A 17,058-nucleotide genomic window follows, 5' to 3' on the forward strand; every position below is an offset into this window, starting at 1 on the left:
GCCGCGCAAGCAAGCAGCAGACCGATGGCTGCCGTGTTTCAGCGTCAACGATATTAGCAACTGTTTTTATTTTACTGCAGATTTAGTGGACTGGTGCTATGTCTTCGGGAATGACTGGGCAAACACCGTAAGTTTCGTTTTAGTTTTTTCTTGTACTTTAGCATTTGTCTGTATTTGTTCACTGAATTTGAAACACAAGAGGTTAGCCTTAGCACCAACTAGCAGCTAGCATACATGGTCGCGGCCTATTAATAGTAAATGTTTTCTTTAGGTTGTCAATAGTCCGCTTAAAATGTGAATACATAAAGTTGGCTTGTGCTTATCTTACCAAGATTTTTGAATACTGTATTATTTCAAGTCCTAAATATATATTTGTCCAAAAACATGATCGTAACTTGCTAAATAAGTTAGCTAGCTTAGCCGTAGATATCTAGTCAAAGCTAGCTAACAGTAGCTGTTGTTAGATTAGCTGACTTTAAACAGCCACTTTAACTTACCACAACTTCTGTTGAAACGGCTCAAAATACAACCCGTTTTGTTAGCTATCAAAATAACAAACGGTTAAAAATTATTTCGCAACGCCGGAGAATACGTTGGTTACCTGAAAGATATATCGTTAAACGTGGTTAGCATACGGCTACAGTAAACAAATACGTACAGGCGTGAGAGTGTCGCTTGAAATGATGAACAAGTTACATATGTAGTTTTGTATTTCCTTAGAATATAAACGTGTAAAAGTATGTGTAGACAAACATACAAGAATAGTGAAAGAATGCAGGGTGCTAAGATGTATCCCTTTATTTTACACACCGCAGTTTAACAAGACTCCACATGTTTCTGATGGGATAGTTTCAGTCAGCCACACTTAGGCCCATGTCATGGAATGATCACTAGCAATATTTACACCTTTACTGAACATGCTAATTTCATTTTGTGTTTTTAGATTTACCAGATTACACTTTAAGAATCAAGTGGACAGTTCACTTATGAGTTACTTCGTACTTTAAAATATATTTTCTTGTTGTTAAAGTACTGTGGTAAAAGTGAATGTTATAAGTTTGCATATTTAACATTTTATTTGTTTCTTGTTTTTATCCTCAGGTGCCTAACCAGCAGATGGGATCAGCCAGCACAACCAAAGCAGAATGTAGATGTAAGGCAGCAGCAGAGTGAAAATGCAGCCCACCCGGTCTCCTTATCAGGGGTCACTGCCGGCTCCAACAGCACTGTTTCCCAGCTTGGAGAAAAGCCAGCACCTCAGGGAGGAGTTGAAATGGCTGCGGCCATGGCTGCTAAAATAAATGCCATGCTAATGGCAAAAGGAAAGCTGTTGACTCCTCCACCATTACTTGCAAAGGTACACATGATTTAAAACTGTAGCTTGCTCTGTAATATACCTTGTCCATGCCGTCGCAGGGCTTATAGCTTCTCTTATCATTTTTATGTCTTGTAGGCTCCTTCAAGTATGCCCATGCAAACCACAACAGAGGAAATGGTGGTCACAGAGGTCGACATAAATGATGTGCCTCTAAATTGCAGGGACCTTCTCACAAAAGGAAAGACACAAGAGGAGGTAAATAGGAAGTGGCCATAGCAGTGTTGCATTTTACATATTGAAAAGTGTAGTAGTAAGAGTATTTAACAGCTTGTCAAGAAATCACTCCTATCTCTTAATCCAATATCCTATAACCTTTTTCAGATCCGACAGTGTAGTGGAGCAGTTGTCTCAACAAAAGGTCATTACATGTCTGAAGCTGACAAGGGAAAAGGAGGGTATGTACCAAGACAATGTCATGACGACGTTTTTCGATGTAAAAAAAAGAATCAATGTTTGTAATAGTGCAGAATTACAGTATTGTCCATGACTTTTTTATTTGCTTTCTTTTAGACAAAGACCTTTGTATTTGCATGTCCAGGGAAAGAACCAAGATCAGGTCAATAGTAAGTAGTACTTTGATTTAATCTGCTCAATGTGTTGTTTGGAATTGCCCTATTCAATGTAATTCATGAAGGTTTTCTTTGAGGCAAGAGATTGAATATGGCTAATGTCTGAACATTGTGTGACTTTTCTGCAACATCAGAAGCTGTGATGAGGATAAAGGAGATCATCTCTGAGGACGTGTTGAGGGCTTCAGCAGCATCGGGAGGACAACAGCCACCCATAATGCCTGCGCTTACACTCTACCCTCAGCCTCCTCGCCCTGTCATCCCCACACCTGTGCCACGGATGCCCAACACGAACACAGCACCTGGGCAGGGACACCGGCCAGCAGCTCCTCATTCAGGGGTAGGCAGATGTGACGTCTGTGTTGACATTCCCTCCACTTCAATTGGTGATGATGTCTGTTTAGTTTCCAAAGGAATCGTTACTAAAATGGTACCACTTTTAAAGTATTTCTTAGCTGCAACTTGTGGAAGGCATTTACCACATTACCTCTAAATTGCAAGCAGTAATCTGACTTTGTTTTTATGCCTTTGCAATGTTGGAAATGGGGAAGATACAAGTACATTGTGCTCAAACGTAGCAGCTTTGTCATTGTGGGCGCTGTTAACGCATGTTTGTAATTAGCTTTTTTTATGTTATTAGTTTTGGTATGTTTTATTTTGTATACAAATCATTGTGCATCTCAGCTCTTCTGTCTTCAATATTAATTTTACTTTTGCTTATTGTGTGAGTCAGAATTTTACAAATGGAGGTTAAGAAAGTGAGGCAAATGAAGACCATGTTGCCTTCACTGATACCCACCTCCCAAATTAAGTAGCAGAGAGAACATCCTGGTCTACAGGGAAAACCCTTGGATTGCTGCACCTGCTTACAAAGCTGTTCTGTTAAATGTTTGTGTGAATAAACAACCTAAATATGCAGGGAAGAATAGTGAGTCATATTTTTCTTTACCCTCAGAGTTTTGTGCACACAAAGATTTTTGTGGGTCTGGACCAGGCGCTGCCCTCATTCAATGTGAATGAAAAGGTTGAGGGTCCAGGAGGGACGTACCTGAGTCACATCCAGACAGAGACGGGGGCTCGAGTCTTTCTCAGGGGAAAAAGTTCCGGTTACATTGAACAAGCATCAAAGCGGGAGTCGTTTGAGCCTCTTTACGTCTACATCAGGTATGTTTGTTACACATCTCACCTTTTCCAAACTTTTCAGGTCCTTTTATAGAGATCTGAATTTATGTTCTTCTAAAATTAAATGATGCCTATGCAACTTCCTCTCCTCCAAGAACCACAAGCAACATCAACTACAGCCCTGAAATAACTTTTTCCTCATAATTCTTGAAGTTATTTAAACATGTTTTACCTTTATTATTGGACATGACTTTGCATGCAAGAAGTCATTCATCTGAATCAATTAAGTAAAGCTGCATTTAAGTCAATAACCATGTTTAGGTTTGGTTTAATTTTTGGTTGGAACAGCTATAAAAGAGCCCCACTTGCACATACATTCTTAACTTTTCTTTTTCTGTGTTTTGTGTCAGTTTCATCATATTGAATATTTCGCTTCATGTGTTACAGCCACCCAAATTCAGCTGGATTGGAGTCAGCGAAGAAACTCACAGAGAGTCTGCTGGAAACTGTAAGTCAGGGATCTTAAAGTGAATTCAATGAGTCTAACGGGAGGTTTAAGAAGGTGAAACTATTAAAGCGTATAGTTTTCACTGATACCCACCTCCTAAAGTGAAAGTGGTAGCGTGAACCACCTGATCTCCAGAGATAGGTTTTGAGTGCTCTGCACCTACCCACAATACAACAAAAAATTCATTCAAAATATTGATCAACATTGTGGATTGTTATCTCACGCCTCACATAGCTTTGCCTCTTGTCATGTTGCAGGTGAGATCTGAACATGCCCGTATGGTGTCGATGTACACAGCCACAGGCTCAACACAACGTGAGTATTGTTCTGTGATTTGTATCCAATGCCAACAGGGTGACCAGCAGGGGTGTAACATTTGATACTGAAAAATCGATCTAAACATGCTTCAATTTTGATTCTTGTAATCAAAAGTTGGTTAGGTGATAATTATAGTTTTCTGTGCATCCTCACCTATTGTGCACGTCCTATGTAAATAATAATAATAATCTTTTAAAGACGACACAGTGTAGCTTACCAGCAGCAAGTAGCAACATTTTGCCTTTCCTGTGAGACTTGATACTGAATGGAAACAACTGTAACATTATATCGATTCTGTTGACATCAAATATTTCAGTTTGGCCATTGATGTTTGTATGTCCAATGAAAATAAATATTCCACCTCTTTATATTATACATCAATATTCAGCCCTACACACTGCAGTCAACCACAAACTGTTGGCTAGTTTGTTTGTTAACAATGCAGACAGCTGGCCTTACATGCAAGAGGACGTTTGCACAAACTGGTTTAACACCCGAATTGAGACATATTTAGAATGTGCTCTATATAAGTCCGGATGCTCCTAAAACCAGAATAATATCAATACATCCCACATGTCTTAACTGGAAAGTGCTACCTATTTAAGGCATAGACTGAAAAATGTAAACAGAATATGCTGATTACATGCTTTGCTTTATTGCCTGCCTCCCATGTCTGTGTTGCTATACATCATGTTTTAAATCATTTACTGCTCTGATATCTGTGGGACTAGCCTTTTGGGTAATTTTGGCATTTATTCAAAAACGTTCATATTATGCAGTGTCCCTGAGAAATATACTAAATAATAAAGACTCCCTATCAAATTCAGATTTTCCTTTTCATAATATTGGTGGGAAATTGTATGCGCAATTATATTTATTCACTTTCATAGTTATAAGTGCTTAAAAGAATAAAGTTGATCATTAAAAATCTAAAGTCAAATGCGATTGGGGAGTAATCGAAATGTGCCATTCATAGTGACAAGATATCAGGTAGTAGCTGACTACTTTTCTTGTGGTCTTTAACCTCTCCCATGACGGCTTTAGTAGCTCAACATATGTTTAAAATTCAAGGTCACAGTTGTCAAAACACCATTATCAATTGATTTGATATATGTTATTAACTCCAAGCTCTATACTTTCATTTCAGCATACCCAGCACATGGATTTCCTCCTAATAGCAATTACTCTACCCAGGGGTCCTGGTATAACTACCCAGCAAATGGGTATGCTGGCGGCTATTCAGCGTACCCAGGAGCCGGTGGTTATTGGAGTAATGCAAATGGTCCCCCAAGTCATTCTAACATGTCGACAAACCCTCCATCTTCTCAGGCAATGGTTCAGTATCCGGTGTGTCCTAGGAAACCGCATCCCTATCTCGTCCAGGTAACCACCAAAGGTTAAGGTTGCGATGCGAGATTGCATTCAACATTCAGGTCGTTATTTTGCTGATTTGATGTAAAAAAAAAAAAATGTAATGATAAAAACATCTTTTAAAGGATCTCGTACCAAAGCCATAGCTCAATCATCTAATACATTTTCCACTCAACTAATATCTTCACTAGTTTAAAAGTTTTCTGAAGCTTGAGGTCAGTCTCTGCAGTTTTAAAGATAATTGTCTTTGTAAAAATCCATATTAATATGTTGTCAGGAGACATTAAGCAAGCGGAAGCCTTGGTGGAGTTATGTTTTTAAAATCTGGCTGCAGCATCAGTGAGTATGTGTTGGTTTTGCTCTATTTAAGGACCCTGGCAGCAGTGAAAGCGTGGAGGCTGAAGGATCTTTAAACGCGGCACCTGACTCAGGAAGTCCCAAACGACATTTCCAGGAGGGGCCAAAGGAAGAACAGGTTAGCTGAAAAGTCATACCGGCACACACCACGGGAGGATCATTCTGACATTTTATCGTAAATACATCTTTTGATCAACTTGTTTTGAGTTGCTGCTGAGGGTAAAACTGTGTGCTCATGATCATTCAAAGAGAATGGAGAGCCTTCAATCATCATCATGGTTAACATTTTCCCACAATTATATTCGTCAGAAATGTCTTTCAGTTAACCCCGAATAACTGCTGCCTCTTAAGCTTCCTTGTCCAGTGTTGAACTAGTTGACTACTTCAGTAGTAAGTGGAATCAATCCTGAATTACCATTGCTAATAAAAAAATGGCTGTTAAACAAAGCTGAGCAGTGTTCTGGGACCACAGACATGGGATTAAGCGGCGTCACTGTATGACACAATGCTAATCAATTGGAAATTCCCGACATCATCCCCAGATGGACTTTATGCTTTGTCTGAGTACAGAATTTGTCATGAGACAAATCTTTAAAGATCTAACTGAGGAACCTACTGCCTCTATATCTGACCCAGGTTGCCTCAGCTTTGACTGCAACTTAGACTATGGCAGTTGTCCAGATTTGACTGCATCATATTTTCTAACAAGACTTTTTTTAAAGGAAGAGACCGTATTAACGTGAAAATAAAGCTGCTGGTTATATGCAAATGAAAAAACGTAATTTTATATTCTTTATGTGACTTTTTAACCCAAATTAATTTTAGAAAATGAATTAAACTTTCGTTCTGCCTCTTTCTTCTTGTGCTGTCCCATGCAGCAGCCTGCTAGAGTCGCTCCTCGTCGTCATTGGAGCCATCTAGCACTATAATTTCCTTCGGGATTAATAAAGTTTTATCATATCTTATCTTAGGAATTTGGAAAGGTCTCCACATGCTGATTAAATGTTATTCCTGTGGATCAAACCTTTCTTAATTATGTTTTTTTTTTAAGTTAGTTTTGAATTATTAAATGTTTTGTACTCTTGTGTTTAGCCTGCCAGTAGTTCTCCAGAGGGTCCTGCTCATCAGGAGTCTGCACTTCCTGCCTCCAGTGTTGGAGAGGAGAAAGTAGTAGAAAGGTCAGTTTACAGAGCTAATTTTCTTTAAATATTATTCTCCATTAATCCTGCGCGGTGTAGATATTCATGTTTGTTTTTTGTTAAGGATTCTGATGCCTCCACCGCCGCCTCTCTTCGTGACTCCTGCCCCTGTTGCACGCAAAAGGCCGAGAGACGTCGTGACAGAAAATCCAGCCAGTCCCCCTGTCAGCGCCGCGTCAATGGGTATGCACTTTTTTGATTTCCTGAGAGTCTGACTCGTCAGACATTTCATCTGTAGAGTTTTCTGTTGCATAAAATGGCATCTCCCCCCATGGAGCAATGGGGGAGGAGTGGAGACCTGTGTGAATCTCTCACTGGTAGAACCCACTAACACGCTCTTCTTGTATATGTTCTTTGTCTTTCCCTTGTTTTCTCTCTCAACATGTGTCCCCGGACCTGCCTGTTATGGATGTGTGCTCTGCTGCCGTTTCATTTGATATCTTCCCTCCCCCTGGCTGTGGATCAACTCAAAACCATCGCTAACATGGGGCTCCTCAATGGGTTTCCTTTTTGTTTCTACTCTCTCTCTCTCTCTTTGTCTCGCCCCTCCCTCTCTCATGTTTCCCACCTTCTGTCCACTTTTCTCTGTCTCTCCATTTTTTTTATTGTGCCCTTACAGGTGTTCAGGAGGACGTGTGCGAGAAGAAGTCTAAAGTGGAAGCAGACGCGTCAGGGCTAGTGCCCTACGGAGGAGATTCCTCCGATGAAGAGGAGGAGAGGACGCGCAGCAGTAAGACAGATAAATCATAACACTTGCCCTCCCCCATCCCAAATGCCCAGGACACCCACAGACCCAAAGTCTCTACTCCCAAAACATCAGCCCCTTCTCAAAGCCCATCAAAGAAAAATCCACCCTTGTGTTATCATGCACTGTTTTAGGAATATACCAGTTTAACACCGCACTACTATAAGTGAATACGTTACTGCGGACCATTTTTCATGCAACTTGTAAAATTCTATTTATTTTTCTTACTTCCAATGAAGCAGACTAATCTGTTTGGCATTTCTTAAACGTTTCTGGTACCACTTCCATGATCAGACATCCATTTTAAGACCTTAAACACAAGTGACTTTGCTTCATACACCATCAGATTGACAATCTTTTTATAATGTAAGGTACAGATGATTCATAGTAACTGGCTGAAGTGGCAAAAAAAACCAGATATGATCTCTAATTTATCAACAGTTACTAATGTTCGGTGCTTTCGCAGACTCTAAAAGAAGAAGGGTTTAATTTCTTGGTGTAGGTTTTTATTTTATGTACTTTGTTTTTGTTCTTTCATGGATCTCAAAGAATGTCTTACACACAACAGATGTGAACCTGTTGCTTTTAGCCAAAGGTTGGCATATTTAAATGTATGCCTGCCTATAAAGAAAATGTAAATACAAGATAGCCTGCTTACTAGTTCACTTTCATTGAGCGTGTTTGTAGTCACATTAATTGCAATGCAAAGTGGCTACATACTAATATTGTTTTTAGAAAACACTTGTTTTTGTCCCTTGTGTTATTGCTGCCTTTAAAGAACCCTTTGTTTTCTTTTTTGTTAACGCTAAAACATGCACTTACAAATCTCAAGATGTACCAGTATCAACAGCCAGTTTGAACAGTGTGGAGATATTCAGGGTGGATTTTTCCTTTTAAAGATGTGAATACAATTGTAAAAATAACTGCAAATGGGTTTTTTTTTGTCCTTAAAACACCTTTATTTCATTTTCCAACGCATCTCTTGCTTATCAAAAACAAGCCCCGTATTTCCTTTCTTTGGGGGGATTCAAACACTTGGTCTGCTGCGGTTGCTGATGATATAAATACATATTGTAAAATTCAGTGAAACTTTTTCTTATCTTGGAAAATGGTGTATGCCTGTTCCCATGGAATATTATAATAAAAACAATTGAAAACCCCGTATTGTCTTCAGATCCTGCACATTTTATACTGCTGAGGAATGTCAGCAGACTTGTTGTTGATGAATATGCATGTTCTCATTGTTTTCTTCTCGGGGATTAAACCACAACCTTCTGTAATTATTTTAAACAACTATTTTAAATCCTACGAACCCTGTTTTTTTTCTTTCCTGTTATGATTAGATGATACTGCACGTGTCAGATGAATGTGTACTCAGGAGCCTCTATGCCGTTGTGTACAGTAAGAGCTCCTGGGTTGTCCAGGCTAAAGCAGGGGTGGACATAACTTCTGAAGTTACAGTGGAAGGTGTGCAGGTGTTGTTCCAGATCCACATTAAAGAAGGACAGAGCCCCCCTCTCGTAGTCCAGAGCCACTCCTATCCGCACCGGGTTCACTGTGATCCTCAGGTCAGGACTCCAACCGTTGTGCAGGAACTCATATTTATGCCTAATGGGGGGAAAAAGATTGTGTTAAGCAAATAATTTCTAAACAAAAAGCTTTTCCTCTCATCCTGTTTGGGATGATTTCTGTGTTATTACTGAAGCAGGTTCTGAATCTTGAGCCAGCAGCGGGATTTCAAACGGCTGCAGATTAAAGAAAATGAGAAATGTGATTGTTAAATTGAGCGTGGGCAGAATCACTAAGAAGATGCCCACAATAAGAGCCACATTTAGAGCTTGTGTGATATGCTGCTCTGATTTCCTCAATGTGACAATTCAACTCTCCTGCTTTGTTCCAGTGAGGGTTGCCATAGCAACGCTTAGAAAGTAACAGACAGGTTTAAGCTTTGCACTGAGCGGATGCACAATTTTTTGCTTAGGATAGGAAAATTTCTGCTGGCTAAAATTAGTCTCGGCCTAGTTTCTATGAACTGCAGTAGTGGTCCCTGTGAGGATCTGCAGCTATTTGATGTATCAGTAAAAAAAAGTCTGCATCTGCTTGGTCTGTGTAGCCGTGTTTATCCATCCCAGGTTGCACAACAAACTTAATGAAGTTTGTTTCAAACAGTGACTAGCCAAGACTACTAGGGCTGCAAGTAACAATTACTTTGTTAAACAATCTGAGGATTATTTCTTCTATTAGTCTGATTTAAGATCTAACCAAGTGGGTAAAATATGTCAATCAATGTTTGCCCAATAAGATGGCCTCAATGTCTTGTTTTGTCCACAACCCAAATATATTCTGTCAGAGCAGAAAGAAACAAGAAAATATTCACATGTAGGAGATTGGAATCAGAGATGACTTTTTCTAAGTCCTCAAACCTGTAAATTGATTATCAAAATTTTTAATCATCTAATCATCAGCTCTAAAGGCTCTGTTTTGCTTCTTGTTTAGGGTCTCAGGCCCGCAGACTTCGCTGCTGTTTTTGCAAAAGTAATAGCTAAATCAATATTTTTCTTTGCTTCTGAACCCAAATAAAAACAGCATTCAGCCACTAAGGCTTTGATCAAGAGGTCATAACCATAAACCTATTAACTGTCACAAAATAAGTAAATATTTCATGTTTAGGACTTAAGCTAAGATAAGCTATGTACAAACAAATACTCCTTTTGTCCTAATAGAGTTATTTTGGAGAACTAGCGCTGCAGAAAGAGTTCTGTCATTAACAATGTCCATATCGTTGCTGTCTTAGTAGAGGTGGTGCACTGTTACCTGGTTGGAGTGAGAATGTGTCTCATACACCAGGACGTGTTGTTGGCTCCGAGGTACGAGTTCCTCTCTGTGTCCTCGTATGCAACTCCCATCCTAAACTCAGTCCCATCGTCCACCTCGACCTCCCAGTAATGTCTGCCTCGCACTGGAATCAGATTCCCAAGGACAGCTACACACCTGGACACACACAAACACACACATTTGATATATCTACACGACTAGAATTCTCATTATCCTCTTTGACAAAAGAACATTGTACACCTTACCTGGCAAAGGTGTTATCATCTAAGGCCATAGCACTAATTGGCAGCTCCTCGTCTCCATAAAACATGGTGAAGCCATCTTCAGAGATGGACAAGCAAGGATGGGCGGTTTCCTCCAGGAGATGGAAGAATGTACCTGCACAGGTAAGTAAACATTATAATTAGTAATTATACTATATGAATGCAGAAAGCAGCCAGTTCATTTACTGTACTTAAGTATAATTTTGAGGCACTTGTACTTGAGTTTTTCTGTTTGCTACTTTAGACTTACATGTATCAATTATTTACCAGCTAAGTTAGGAGTAACCGTTCAAATTAAGATCTTGTTTTTTAAAAACTGATCAGTACATAAAATATGAAACACTGTTACAGATTAAAATCCAACAATATGTGAAGCACTTCAATTAGCTCCACAGCTTTCTCTTAGATGTTAAAGTAGCTTTTCCCCAACCTGGGAATTCACACAAGAGGTGTGATACCACCAGTAAGGGGTCACTAGATTAGAAAACAAGCTAAATTCTTCTATATGTAATGAGATGTTCGTTTAGATTAAGCTGTTTTATTTTCTTGTAAAACAACTTCATCCTTTGACCTCTTTATGACTCAAATATGTATTTAAACTGAAGATGACTGCATCAGATTATGGGTTAGCATGGTAACATGCATAATCATGTAATAATAATCACATGTAAAAACTCAAAGAGTAGATTTATTTTGATACGTCTGTACTTCTACTCAAGTAACATTTAAATTAAGGACTTTTATTTGTAAAGGAAGCTTTTTTATAAATTAGTGTACTTTTATCAACTGATGAAATGACAAAGCACAATGATCAGGTTGATCCACGATGCTTCTCACCTGTTGTGGAGACAGTAATAACTTCACTCCTGTCGCTGGGCCCGCCGATGTTGACAGCTCTCACAGATATGAGGTAACGGCGTCCTGACTGCAGCTGGATCAGACACTGACAGGTGGGAACGGCTACGATAGACCTGGGGGACCAACCGATGAGACAGAAGGCTGATATCACTTCCTTTTAAAATATATTAAATGCACCATGATGAAAATTTGATTTCCACTCCTCTTCCCGAGTGTAAAGCATTAAAATAACATCTTGTCTTACAACTGCCAGGATTCTGGGGGGATCTTAAAAGTTTGTCAAAGTTGGACCATAGACTCATTAAAGTTTAAACAGTTTAGGCTCCTCAATTAAAAAAAATCCAAACATTTCAGGTCAATACTTTGACTGTTTGAAGTGCCCAGATAAAAACAACTATAATGACCCCAAATGAGGACAGTGTGCTGCAGGAGCTGAAGCTAAGAATAGATTTTCTGGGGCAGAGTGAGTCTTGATTCAGCAGCTCTGTAACCATGGGACTTCAACAATCCTTAGTAAGCAGTAATACAGGCGTGTTTATGAATGTATCGAAGCCAAAGCCTTAATAAAGGATGGGCAAGTGAGGACAAATACAGGGTAGTGCATCTTTGAAGCTCTGCATGTCCATTGAAGCTTTCCAGCTTTAAACAAGCTGTTGGTGAATGCTTTAAAAAAAACATGACAAATTCAAGAAAAGCCTGATTAATGTTGATTTAGTTTCTCTGTTGTATGTTGTGAACACAGCTCTTACTCAGTGACACCGCTCTGTAAGCCATCAGTACCCATCTCACTGAGCTCCACAGTGTAAGAGTCCACAGGGTTGGTGTTTCCCGACTCCCAGCGGATCAGAGCAGCTTCTGGGCAGCTGGTACACTCCCTCTGTTTGATCACAGGAGGAGACGGCACTAGAGGGAGAGGAATCAACTATTTAGACCACATTCTGTACAGCATCAATCACGTGAGTGCTAACAAAAAAAGATAAAAATACACCTGAGAGGGATTTTAGGGGACATCCTGACAACAGTGTAACATGTATTACCTGTCATGTATAAAGCCTTCTCGCTCACTGGGCTGATGCCTGTGGTGTTGGTAGCCGTCACCCACAGTTCATACTGAGCATTGGGCAGCAGATCCGTCACAGTGCAGTGGGTCTCCTTCACTTTCACCTTGCTCTCTGAAAAACCAGCACAGATTTTATTTTGGCGGCACTGATCAAAAAACACATCCCTTATTTTCCTTCAGTAGATCCCATTCCAACAGTAGATGGTGTTATCATGCAGTGTGAATCAGCAGTCTGTGTCTGTGTTGTACCATGTGGTGCGCAGGTGCTGTCTGCCGGTGTGTCCTCCAGCACGGGCCTGTAGTAAAGCTCGTAGTACTCCACCGTGTCGTCGGAGAACAAGCTCCAGCAGACACGCAGCGACGTCTGGGAGGCGGAGTTGGGCATCTGAGGGTTGATGACTGGGGCGGATGGAGCTGGTTTTATATTGGAGACTTGTTATTAGTATGTATTATCAAGTCATACCATTAAAAGGGCTTTGGCAATCTTAGAGGAGCTTTTTTGCATTAAAAGTGATACAGCTTGTTCTAAATTGCACTGAACAATGAAACCTTTATGCTTCCATTTTGGCCAATTTCTTATCTTTACTGGAATCATCGCCCTGCGGTTGTATGCCTCGGCAAACAGTTTGTGACAACCACTCTGTATGAAGAGAATAGAGGATGTTGTTTGCTGCACCGATTGTGAAGCCCTTTGAGGCACATTTGATATACAAGAAAATAAATTTTGACTTGATCTTGTTCAGCTTTTTTACTTCATTAAGAGAAACAAAAATCAAAGTAATTTTCCCGTAATGTGTTCACATTCTTGGCCGAAAAAGCTGACTGTGATCGAATACAAAGCTGTAGCCATGACAGAAGATAATGCTTCAAATATGGAAGATGCTGCCAAGAAGGATTGTAAACATGGCTGCTTTACTTACAGATCTTCAGCCTGGCTGATATATACAATCACCACAGTTTTTCAAGATTGGTGTAAGATAAACAGTATGTGACCAAATGTGATTTGGTGTTTTGTAGAACATTTCAATGTCAATTTTAGACATTTGTGTGAAAATTTCTCAAAGCAGTAAATAAATTTGGAAGGAAACAATATTTCACCCCAGGGTTGTTGCTAGTATCAAAGCATAAAAACGGTGACACTGAACTAAATTTACCATTCACAATATCCTAAATGTTCATTTCTGCTTGAAGACATACACAAACAGGACAGATGACCAGAGAAAGTCTATTATCAAAGTGTACAGTACACTGATATAAGCTTTGGTGACAGCTAAATGAGGGAGTTTATTCTCGGGTTGAATACTTTTAAACTAGTGTGCTCTTGCAGTTTATTTTCTTTCAAAATGACTACCCCACCTTTAACCCTTCAACTGTGCACTGTAGGGACTTATTCATAGGCCAATTGGTGGTAGTGAAATGTTGGAAACTCAGACCTGGAACGACGTTGATGGAGTCCATCATGGTTTTGACGTCTGACAGGTCAGCCAGTGGTGTGTTAAAATCCAGACTTGTAGCCAACCTGAGGTCAACCTCCTCTTTGGCAAACTCCTCGATTCTAGTGTAGAAGCAAAAACAAAAACAAGCTTATTGTAGTGAGATTTAACATTGAGGTAGAGAGCAGCTTGTGTCATGCCATTCATTTAAATCAGTCAGAATGTTAAAAGTTAAAGTCCCCATTCTTATAACAGCTTTTGTTACTTTCCAGCTGTCTTTTTTTATCCCTCCCTGTCCAGTAAAAACATGTATTTTTCTCTCTACTGGGCCATTAAGTTTTCTCTTTATGGGTTGAGAAAATTCTCTTGTTAACCAGATAAAAACCCTTTTGAAACCCTACTTGTATAGAGTAATGATACAAAGTTCGCACAGGACAGCATTGTCAATGCATCCTAATTACTCACACAGCAGTAATCTTAATCTGAAAACATCCATCCATCCATAATCTATACCGCTTATCCTGTTAAGGGTTGCAGAGGGGCTGGAGCTTATCCCAGCTGCCATTGGGCGAGAGGCGGGGTTACACCCACGACTGATCGCCAGTCAATCACAGGGCTGACACACAGAGACAACCTTTCATGCTCACACTCACACCTATGGGCAATTTTAGAGTCACCAATTAACATAACGAGCATGTCTTTGGACTGTGGGAGGAAGCCGAAGTACCCAGGCATGCACAGAGAGAAAATGCAAACTGCACTGTCCGCTTAGATAATATTAGTAACTGCAGATAATTCTAGGTAACATTAGTCTGAATCTAACCATTGTGTCATTAATGGTTTGTCTTTTGAAATCACTCTGCAGTCATTTCACTGTCACTCCATGCGACATACTCACAGAGCTGCATCATAATTACCTTTTAATGGTGGGCATAACTGTCTGTCAATAAAGGTCAAAGAAAACAATTGAATAAAGAATGACTTACTAACAGTCATGTCGACAAACTGAGCTGTGCTTACAGCAAAATCCTGCACTGTAATCAGCACATTTGAATGTTTGGCTTTATAAAAACCACAAGCTTGGACACCTTCAGGAAAAGCCTCTTGTCTTGGCTGCGGTAAATCTCCTGGGCCGCCTCAATGAGCTCTTTGGAGGCATCCATCGCCCGGCCACAAGCCAGCAGCTGACTGTACAGGGCCTCAAGCTTCCCCTTCTTCTCCTCCTCCAGTCCAGCCGCCCTCTCGTCGTATCTCTGAGACAACGTCTGCAGTACATCGTTGTAGTGCTGCTCCAAGTGCTGCTCCTGACGGCCAAAGTTCTCCTGTACACACATTTATATGATCACAGTGGAATGTATTTGTTATGCATTAAACCAAATATGGAGAGGCAGGAAAAAGAGAGGATGACAGATAACAGGGAGGGAATTGAAGGAAATGGATGTGTCTTATTGTTGAGTTGAGGCCCTTTGGGAAAGAAACATGGACTTTCCAGTTACAGAACTGAAATCTGACATCTTCAACTTTAATAAAACAAAATAATAACAAAAAGCAGTATTCCCAAATGCTAACTCAACCATAAAGTAATAAATCAACGTTTAAAAAAAACACTGTAACGATCCGTTTACCTAAAAAATAGTCTTCAATAGAGCTCAACATTTACCTCCACAGTGAGAAAGATTTCCTCCAGATGACCTGCAAAGCTCTCCATCTCAGCAACCTTTCCCTGCAGCCGATTCCTAATTGTGATGATCTCTCTCTGAAAACAATAGAAATACATTATTTTACCTCTTTAATTATCAACTGAAAATAATATGGCTTGTTTTTCTCCTTCTGTGTTTCTCCAAAATCCTCTTGTGTGTTTAAATGTGGTTGAATCAAATAAGACCATATCAAATGCTGAGCCAAAGCTGTGTTGGTCCTCCCACCTCAGTTCCTCCCTCCTTAAACACGTCATCCTCATCATTTCCATCTTCCGCCCCGGTTGGGGATGGAGGGCAATCCTCACAGGGCTCAAAATGAAGGGACTCATTGGTGTCAACAGAGAATCTCTGGAAGGTGGAAACGTCTCGGGCTGTCCTCCCTCTTCTGTCTGGAGCTACATTGTAGGGCTCCACGGTGGTCGACTCTCTGCTTAACCCCTGCTGCTCAGCTTCTTCTGCTATCGCATCCAGTATACCTCCTCTGATCTCATATAGGTCCATTAGGAGAATCGCTGGGAGGGTGAAAACCACTTGTAATCCATGTTTCTGATAGATGATCAATTTAATTCAGCCTTTTACAGATCTTAATTAAAACCAATCTATTTCTCAGCAACTATTTAGAGTGATAATCTTCAAATCTTGCATCAAATAATTACTAAACCAAATGAACACATTAGCTTTTCAGATCTTAAGAAAAATATAATCTTCTTCCTTGAACCAAGCAAATTACATGTGCAGAACAATCTGTTAATTAGATAATAAACAGTGAATGATACGCTGATGGCACATTTACCTTGTATATTCAGTAAACCAGTCTGTTCTAAACAACCAGTGCAGGCCCACAGTGGTGTCCGACAAACCAACTCTGTAAGCAGTCCAACCCTCACCCAGAAACTGAGACAAAAATAGATGGGACACAGACCGCTCAGATGTCATAGGCATGTCAAACATTCATGCTGGAAGTTAGTTATCTGTTGAATAAACCATGAAATTTAGACTAAGTAGATGCCTGAGTTCTGTAAATACTTTAAACATGATATTAGTGCTAGTTTCAGGCTCAGAATTAGTCATTGTTTTGATATCAAGAGGTGGAAATCCCCGAAAACATGTGATTTAAAGGTCGAAGTTGAACACATTACCAGGGACATCATGGTGCCTTCAGGGCTCCTTGTAAATTCCCACTATTGTCATTTAAACGCGTTTTATAAGAAATAGCTAAATTTTGACCTGCACTTTGAGCACCTCTGTGGTTGAAATTAGAGGCCGGTCTTTTTCCGTAACTGTTCATTTAATTTAAAAATCAAGCAACGTTGATCGACAATAGGAGGAAGAATATTGGGGA

The 17,058-nt window shown here is 39.9% G+C and overlaps 2 protein-coding genes and 1 non-coding gene across 3 annotated transcripts; 2 read left to right on the top strand and 1 right to left on the bottom strand.

The window, feature by feature from the left end:
• The first annotated feature begins 27 nt into the window (after positions 1-27).
• Positions 28-8,604, top strand: LOC138592037 (KH homology domain-containing protein 4-like). The gene is made up of 14 exons (XM_069662648.1): positions 28-127; positions 1,102-1,357; positions 1,454-1,573; positions 1,700-1,773; positions 1,889-1,941; positions 2,082-2,287; positions 2,903-3,111; positions 3,517-3,577; positions 3,835-3,892; positions 5,043-5,278; positions 5,637-5,741; positions 6,716-6,801; positions 6,887-7,005; positions 7,442-8,604. The coding sequence occupies exons 1-14, from the start codon at positions 99-101 to the stop codon at positions 7,570-7,572; spliced, it is 1,743 nt and encodes a 580-aa protein (XP_069518749.1). The 5' UTR covers positions 28-98; the 3' UTR covers positions 7,573-8,604.
• Positions 2,692-2,822, top strand: LOC138593762 (small nucleolar RNA SNORA47). The gene has a single exon (XR_011308334.1). It is a non-coding gene; the product is annotated as a small nucleolar RNA SNORA47 (small nucleolar RNA).
• Positions 8,605-8,687: 83 nt separating the features above from the next.
• LOC138592029 (fibronectin type III and SPRY domain-containing protein 2) lies at positions 8,688-16,863 on the bottom strand. Its single transcript, XM_069662640.1, has 13 exons — positions 16,510-16,863; positions 15,942-16,228; positions 15,677-15,772; positions 15,105-15,338; positions 14,934-14,956; positions 14,017-14,138; positions 12,833-12,997; positions 12,561-12,695; positions 12,273-12,426; positions 11,503-11,636; positions 10,648-10,780; positions 10,382-10,558; positions 8,688-9,175 (listed from the first exon to the last, which is right to left on the bottom strand). The coding sequence occupies exons 2-13, from the start codon at positions 16,215-16,217 to the stop codon at positions 8,926-8,928; spliced, it is 1,899 nt and encodes a 632-aa protein (XP_069518741.1). The 5' UTR covers positions 16,218-16,228; positions 16,510-16,863; the 3' UTR covers positions 8,688-8,925.
• Positions 16,864-17,058: the final 195 nt, after the last annotated feature.

The sequence above is a fragment of the Semicossyphus pulcher genome, unplaced genomic scaffold, assembly GCF_022749685.1.
Source record: "Semicossyphus pulcher isolate SPU_LCO1_2020_fin unplaced genomic scaffold, fSemPul1.0.p SCAF_1, whole genome shotgun sequence".
NCBI lineage: Eukaryota > Metazoa > Chordata > Actinopteri > Labriformes > Labridae > Semicossyphus > Semicossyphus pulcher.